The 7,540-nt window shown below is 52.5% G+C and overlaps 1 protein-coding gene and 1 gene segment (V, D, J or C); both read right to left on the bottom strand.

Moving 5' to 3' along the window:
- Positions 1-212: 212 nt before the first annotated feature.
- On the bottom strand, positions 213-2,154 carry LOC137852808 (T cell receptor gamma variable 3-like). The segment is given in 1 exon segment: positions 213-2,154. A coding segment is annotated over 1 exon segment (495 nt).
- A 230-nt stretch (positions 2,155-2,384) lies between these two features.
- Positions 2,385-4,599, bottom strand: LOC137852806 (uncharacterized). Of its 2 annotated transcripts, XM_068674970.1 has the most exons (3): positions 3,623-4,596; positions 2,918-3,531; positions 2,385-2,767 (listed from the first exon to the last, which is right to left on the bottom strand). In XM_068674970.1, the coding sequence occupies exons 1-3, from the start codon at positions 3,666-3,668 to the stop codon at positions 2,519-2,521; spliced, it is 909 nt and encodes a 302-aa protein (XP_068531071.1). In that variant the 5' UTR covers positions 3,669-4,596; the 3' UTR covers positions 2,385-2,518. The 2 variants fall into 2 exon arrangements, with proteins under 2 accessions (XP_068531071.1, XP_068531070.1); XM_068674969.1 differs by having other exon boundaries at positions 2,385-3,531; positions 3,623-4,599.
- Between the last annotated feature and the right edge of the window lie 2,941 nt (positions 4,600-7,540).

Raw genomic sequence — 7,540 nt, 5'->3', positions numbered from 1 at the left:
GCTCTCTGGTCTGAAGAGTTCCAGCTCTCTCAGCCTCTCCTCTTAAGACAGGTGCCCCAGTGATTCATGGAACAACTCAAAGCAAACGAGTTATAAAGTAGGTATGAAGTTTATTTCAGCGCCGGGCACATGTGGGATAGTTCCCAAGGCATGCGCACCTTAACACGGCAACTTGCTTTGGTTATATGCAGTAAAAAGTTACATATGCATGAAGTTTTCAATACGCCTATACATATTCATAACCTTTCCCTACTTGGTATTAAAATTAGCTCCAAGGAGTCGTTTCCATAAACTCCTCCCATCTGCACCTGCGCAGTGCCTTCTGGTGGTGGTCATCGGGGGTTGTGGGGATGAAGGCCGATAACTCCTCTTCATCACCACTGGTTGACCCATTGCCTTTGTACAGACTCAGCTGCTCCTTGGCTCTTGTCCAAACAACAAGCTCAGTCTCAGGTGGTTTTTGAGACAGGTTCCCCATTTTGTCAGGAAACATCTTCTGTGAGGGGCCCCAAGACTCCTTATTTTGGCTAGTCAGAAAAGACACTCCGAAATACCTACTTCAATGCGATTAAGCAAGCCCCCATTCTTTCATTCCTGGCTTTAATAATTATGATTGTTTTATTTAGAAATCATTAATGCGATTAAGCAAGCCCCCATTCTTTTATCCCTGGCTTCATCAGTCCCTTCATGAGCCCAGAACTGGACTCAGTGCTTCAGATGGAGCCAACGCAATGCCAAGCAAAGGGAAAGGATCACCTCCCCCAGCCTGCTGGCAGCACTTTGCCTCATGCAGCTCAGGGTACTGACAGCCATCTTGGCAGCAAGGGCACAACGTTTACTCTCATTCCTTCACTAGACATCCAGCCAGGTCCTTTTTTGCATAGCTGTTTTCCTGCTGGCTGGCTGCAGGGATCCCAGGTTAGACCTTCACTGGAAATACAACCCATCTGTGCTCCCTCCCTTCCCTTGACGTTGTTGTTGTTTCTTTTTTTGCTAGCTCAGACCATGTTGGGAAAGCATCCACCTTCAGCAAAGACTGTGTAAGCAGTGCTGCCTCTCTTTGTCATCACCCACAGGAGTGCTCCTTTGCCCCACCCCAGTGCATTTTGCCCGCGGAGGCTGCAGCGCACTGCATTTCTTGCCTGTTCTATTTGTCAACTCTTCATACTTCCTTCCTCAGTGGAAGGGATGCCCCAGGAGGGACGTTTGAGGAGCTGAGAGGTGGCTGCAGGAAGGTAACGTTGGTTCCCTGCATCTGAGAGGATGCCTGCCACTCAGGCTGCAGCCGCCTTTCTGTACAGGCTGCCTACGATCGTCTCGCTCTGTGAGACTGCCAGTAGGCACAGTAGTAGGTACCTTCATCATCCTCACGTATGTCTTTGACTGACAGGGTGCAGGTATTTTTGCCTCTTTTAGAAGAGTGGTACTTGTCCTTGTAGGAATCCTTGTCGTAGGAAATCTGTGCTGTTGAGGTCACATACAGAAGCCGTTCGGGAGCCCTGGAGGGTATGTGTCGGTACCAGTGGATGTAAGCACCCTGGAAGTCATCTATGCCCTCGACTTTGCAGTCGATCACTGCTGTCGAAGACGTCCTTTTGGTGAGAGATGGCTGACGCTGTTGCAGCAGCACTTGTGCTTGTCCATTGGACAGGAGAGAAAGTAATACAACGAGCACTGCCAGCCGCCTGCTCATGGTTGTATGCATGAGAGCCGCGTGCTGCTGCTCCCCACACTGCCCTCCTGAGAGGGGGAACGCGTGTGACCAGGCTGCAGCCAGGGCCAGGACCGGCAGCGGCAGCATCCCGATGGCACTCGCTCACCTCCGGCTGTGGGAGAAAGATGCTGCCTCTGCAGCAGGGCCAGGGGGCTGAGCCTGAGGAGAGGATGTGACTCACTTGGGGGCCTTGGGGAGAGGGGCCCCAGGAAGCAGGCAGGTAATGCTGCAGGAAAGCAGCACTGCCAAACCCTGCTGAATGGTAGCGGTCGTTTATAGTCTGGAGCAACCTACTGCTGCGTTCAGAGAAGTTGGAAGCTGCTACACAGTACCTGGGCTCAGAGGCTTTCCCAGCTGAATAGGGGCACTCTGCTCTTGTACAGCTGTGACAGGTGTCTGAGCTTTCCTTCTTCTGCGAGGTGCGACTGATACGTCAGTGTTACATGTGCGGTAAGGTTTTTCTTCTTCCTTTTCTCTCTCTCTCCTGCCATACCTGGGGAAATCCCCTTTTTGTTGCTGAAGTGAAACGACTTCTCTGCTGGTGCCAGCCACAGAGAGAATCTGGACAGCCTGCACCAGCCCTGCAGCGCCTTTGATGTCCCGCTGCCTGAGAAGTGTGCTCGATGGGCTCAGGGCTGATGGGGAGGCAGGGTGGGCACGTTTCTTGAGGTTTTGGGCATTTCAGGGTATGGTCCAGGAAGCGGAGCACATCTTTGTGCAGGCTGCCTATGGCTCTCTGCTGCTGTGCATCCCACCTGGCGCAGTAGTAGGTACCAGCATCTCGCAGGGTGACTTTGGTCACCGTCAGGGTGCAGAGAGATTTGCCCACGTCCTTCTCAATGCTGAATTTCCCCTCATCTTCCCGGTTCGCAAGGAAGAGCGTGGATGCCATGTAGGCAATGCGCTCGGGAGCTGCCCCAGGCCTCGTGCGGTACCAGTGAATGAAAGCTTTGTCAAAGTCAGGGACGGAGACGTGGCAGGTGATGAGCACCGTTTTGCTTTCGGGCTTGGTGACGGATACCGGGCTTTGCTGCAAGGCTCGTGCAGGGCTGCCTGAAGGAAAGCAAGAGGGAAATGGGGAATGCAAGGCTGAAGCAGCAGCAGAGCTTCCCCCGGGACGTGCAGGCAGCGGGGTGAGCAGGGCACGTACAAGAGAAAGCAGCTGCCAGGACGAAAGATCTCAGCAGCCACATGGTCCCTGACCTCCGTAGGGCTTCCATGCGGGGACAGGCTCGGAGCCAGCTTCGAGCACTGGCCAAGCGGATCTGAGCAGGAAAAACCACTTGTCTTGTTGACGTGCAATGAGGCTGTGCCAGCTGCAGGCGGGCCAAAAAGTATGTGGGGGCCTTTCTTTGCCACGTCTTCCACCCTCGGGAATCCCTGCAGGTGCGCCCAGCCAGGCCAGTAGGAGCCTGCAGCCAGGTGAGGTTTGCAGCCCTCGCCCGCCTGTGGTGGGGAGCACAGCCTGGGTTGTGTGCCGGCTGCCTGAGGGTTTTCTACGGCTGTGCTCTCCCAGTAAGCACAGTAATAGGTGGCTTCCTGCTCCTTTGTGACTCTTTTTATTGTGAGAGTACAGATGGGCTCCGTCTTCTTCTTCTCAGCCCCAAAAGTTTCCTTGTAGGACTGGTCGTAGTACGCAGCCGCCCCTTTCTGCACATACAGAAGGTGCTGTGGGGCTTCCCCGGGTTTCTGCTGGTACCAGTGGATGTAGGCATTGGGAAAGTCTGACCCCGAGAAGTGGCAGTCGATCCGCGCAGTGCTGTATGCCACTCTGCGCACGGAAGGTTTTGGCTGCCGGAGGATTTGCGCGGCTCCATCTGCAAGGGAAAGCAGAGGAACAGCACTGCAGTGACAGCAGGGGCGACCCCCGGGGGCTCCCCGACCCCGCAGCTTGCACCTACGACTTACAGGAGCAAAGGGCTGCAGCAGCCAGAAGCACCTGCAGCAGCAGCATGCGTGTGGCACGACGTGGAGTCTGCCTCCGTGACCTGGCCCGGGCAGAGTGCGTCTGTCCCTGGTCCCTGGCGAGAGGGAGGGAGGAAGCAGGTGCTGGAGGGGCAGAAAGGAGTGGCTCAGGCACCCGGCACCCAATGGCAGCTCCTCTGCGTGGCTCCAGCTCCTGGGGGCCAGGGGTCTCCTTGCCCCTGGGAACCTCCCTGCAAGTGCTGGTGCCCTGCAGGTGGATGCCACTGCCCGTCGCAGCTCCCCGAATTCAGCCCGGTGTGAGCAGACACAGCTTGGCTTTACGGCAGCTGCCTCGTGGCCAGCTGAACGCACTGTAGCATGGTCACAGGTAGGTTGCTGCAGCAGCTCCTTGCCCACTCTTATGGATTTGTGCCTCACTTTTAGCCTGGGTTCCTCTTGCTTCATCTCCACCTGGGTATATCTTTGCTTGTTGGAGGGAGAGACGAGATAAGAGAGCTTCCACCTGAAATCCCTCTTCCTGTGGTGGTGGGGGTAGGAAGAGTAGTTTCCCCATGCTGCAAATGATGTGGCAATGCTTTCAAACTGTTACTGAAAGCTGCAGTAATTTAAAAGTCAGAAATATGCAGCAAAAGCATGCCCAGCCCTCAAATAAGCCTTCTGGTCCCTGGCCCTACCCCTGCCATTTCCCACATCCCTGAGAAAGAGCCTTTCTCTCTACCCATCAGGGGCAGCTGTCTTTGTACTTAGCCACCTCCCACGGTCCGGGTGCCACACTAGAACTGAGCACCTGGGATATGTGTCTAGCTCACTAGCTTAAACAGAAATGCTTTCTAGTCATGACATCTTCTGGACATTGGTAGCAATACACTCACATTCCTATTTTTAGTTTCCTCTTTATATTTATAAACATCTTTCTATGTCTTGTGCTTATTTAGTATCTAATTTTCTCATCAAGCAGTGTATGATTCCCAAATCTGATGCTGCACATGGGCCTACGATTTTTTCTGTCGTCTGGCATTTATCTGGCAAGCCCAAATCTCACGATTACACATTCAATACCAAGATCTGAACACGTGCTGATGAGCAACCCTCTGCCCAGCTTGACTCCATCTCCACTGCTTCCCCATTAAGAATGTCTCAAGAATAGGCTTTATAATGACAGTTTCCTGATGCTGATGCTGCCACATTCCTTTCTTGAAGTACAAACCAGTTGCTTACTCAACACGTAATTTTCCCAACCCTTTCAAGTAAGTCTCCCAATTTATGCCCCTAGATCGATGGGACTTTCTCACTCCAAGTCAGAGGGAGTCTTCCCCCTCATCTCAGTGGGATTTTGAAAGCACTCAAGCTTTCAAGGGAAATTTTTCTTTCAGTTTTCTGTGTCAAACCACGGGCTTTGAAAAGCTCCAGGACATCATGCTGAGTTATTTCCAGGAACAGCGGCATGGAAGATTTCCCCTGTCCAGTAAAGACATCCTTACAACGAGTTCCCTGCTTGAGTAAACCAGTTTCCTCACTTGAGTAAAATCAGGGGAAGAGGAGGTGCTGAGGTTGAGTTAGGCATTTGCCCTTCACTGTTCCCTTTGCACATGCCACTCGCTCAGTTGAAATCCCCAGCTTTTGGCAGCTTCCCCCTCCAAGGAGTGGCTCAGCGCCGAGCCAGTCCCGGCTGTGCAGAGCCTGTGTGTTGAGGCCGGGTGGCTCATCCACGCTGGGGGAAGTGAGTTGGGATCTTTCAAATCGTTTGTGGTTGAGCCTCCGAGGGAGTATTGGTCGAGGTGATCGCTGGGTTTCTGTCATAGTGAGAGTCCCAGTAGGCACAGTAGTAGGTAGCTGTGTCATCTGGAACTATGCTTTTTATTATGAGAGTACACATTTTCTGGTCAGAAACCGTTTCAACTGTATACCTGCGCCCTTGGAAGCTCTTATCTGCTCTTGTAATCCGTGTTGTAACGTAGAACATCCACTCTAGGGCTTTATTCCCCTTCTGTTGGTACCAGTGAATGATGGTGTTATCAAAATTTGCAGAGACACGTTTAAAATGACACAGCACACGTGTACTGCCTTGAGATTTGGTTATGGATACAGGGGTCTGTATGGGAATTTCCTGTGCAAGTCCATCTAGGAAAAAATAAAAAAAAAAAGTGAGAGAGAAAATGAGAAATTAATTTAATTAATAAGTCAGTGATAGTCAGTGGTAATTAGTGACTGGGGAAAAACCCTGTTAGTACAACCATGTTTGCTGGTGAGGAAAATGTGGATGAAGTAAGAAGGACTTACCAAACCAAGCTGTGGTGGCCACAAGTGCTGCCAGCAGCAGCATGTTTGCTGGTCCCGCTCAGCTGAGACTCAGAGGAGAGGGAAAGACCTAGATGGGGACAAGGTTGAGTGGGAGGAGCAGACGTCTCCAGCGATGGCTCTTCTGGGATTAACCGTGTGGGGCTTCGTTTGCAGAGAAACCACTGCAGCCTGGGAAAGGGCTTAGACCTGGGAATGCTCACGCTGCTGAGGACGTTGTCATCCCATCAGCTTTTCAGAAAGACTGGTAAGTCCAAGGAGCGTGGCATGTGGAAACTTGAGGCAGAGCTGCTGAGAAGGGGTTGAGAGTGAGAGCAGCTGCAGCCGTACATCAGGGCGTGAAGCTCCCAGCCCAGAGGCCACCCTGGTGGGCGCTGAGTGTGTGCGGTCCCCCGCAGTGGCAGGAGGCATGTCCCCACCCTGTCAGGGACCACGTCTTTCTGCCTCAGCCTGGCCACCCAGCTGCACCTGCCGAAATGCCCCTGTGCCTGTGCTGCCCCCACTGCAGCAACTCGTGGGGATCAACCTGCAGCAACCACAGCAGCATCCCCAGGAGCAGGCGCCTCGCCTGTGGTTTTGTGTGGGGAGGAAATACACAGCTGCAGGGCTTGGGTTTTGAAGCTGAGGTGAGCTGCAAGCACTTCTTGGATAAAAAGGCTGGAAGAGAAAGGCAGAGAAACATGTCCCAAGTACAGGACTCTGCATGTCCCCTTCTCAGACATGGTGAGGTTGCCATCAGCCCATTTCTCCAGCCTGACGAGGTGCCTCTGGATGGCAGCATGTCCCTCTGGTGATGACAGTAGAGGTCTAGCATGACCCCCACTCCTCCCAGGTTGGTGTTGTCTACAAACATGCTGAGGGAACACTCTGTCCCATCATCCAAAGCCTTAAGGAAGATGTTAGACAGGACTTGACCAAGGGCTTTGTGCCACTGATCACCACCCTTGGGGCCCAACTGCTCAGCCCATCTTTCGGTCTCCTCGTCCAGCCCCTTACACCAACAGCCTTTCTCTAAGACTCTTACAGGTGACAGTGTCATGGGCTTTAATCAAGTCCCCAGACTATCTGCACTGCTCTCCCCTCATCCAGCAGGCTGGCCATTTCATTGTAGAAGTGTATGGGATTGGTCAAGAATGACTTCTCTGTGGTGAACCCATGCTGAGTACTGCTGATGATCTCCTTGCCGTCTGTCTGTTTGTTGGAGGCATAGGCCATGGCTGAGGACTTGTCTTCTGGACACCTCAGGGAAGAAAATGTGATGATAAAGTGGCATTTCTGGTCTGTTGTAGGACTTTGTAGAGACTGAAATGCCAAGAAAGACAGTAGGAAAGTGGGAAGGAAAGTCTACCAAATCATGCAGTCTTCTCTCCTTGTTTCAGACACACGTCTTGTTTCAAGAGAGAGCACCAAATATGTAGAGATACATTGCTGTTCTTGCTCCATGGATTCAATAAAGAATTGAAATCTGCAGCTGCTGTTTGTTCATGAGGCACAGACAAGCTGTGTTCACTGCCAGGTGAGTGCTTTCCATATATCCAAGTCTTCAACTTAACAGAGATGTTCCCTATTTGTACTCTCAACTGACGGGGACCTGCAGCTTCT

This window comes from Anas acuta, chromosome 2, assembly GCF_963932015.1.
Source record: "Anas acuta chromosome 2, bAnaAcu1.1, whole genome shotgun sequence".
Lineage (NCBI taxonomy): Eukaryota > Metazoa > Chordata > Aves > Anseriformes > Anatidae > Anas > Anas acuta.
The sequence above is the reverse complement of the archived record's forward strand: the minus strand, read 5'-3'. Positions and strand labels throughout refer to the sequence as shown.

Bases quoted from the DNA above. Each gene is read 5' to 3' on its own strand.
- LOC137852806 (XM_068674969.1), bottom strand. From the start codon at position 3,668: ATGCTGCTGCTGCAGGTGCTTCTGGCTGCTGCAGCCCTTTGCTCCT. The intron at 3,532-3,622 runs GTAAGTCGTAGG...TTTCCCTTGCAG, and splicing joins TGCTGCAGCCCTTTGCTCCT to ATGGAGCCGCGCAAATCCTC.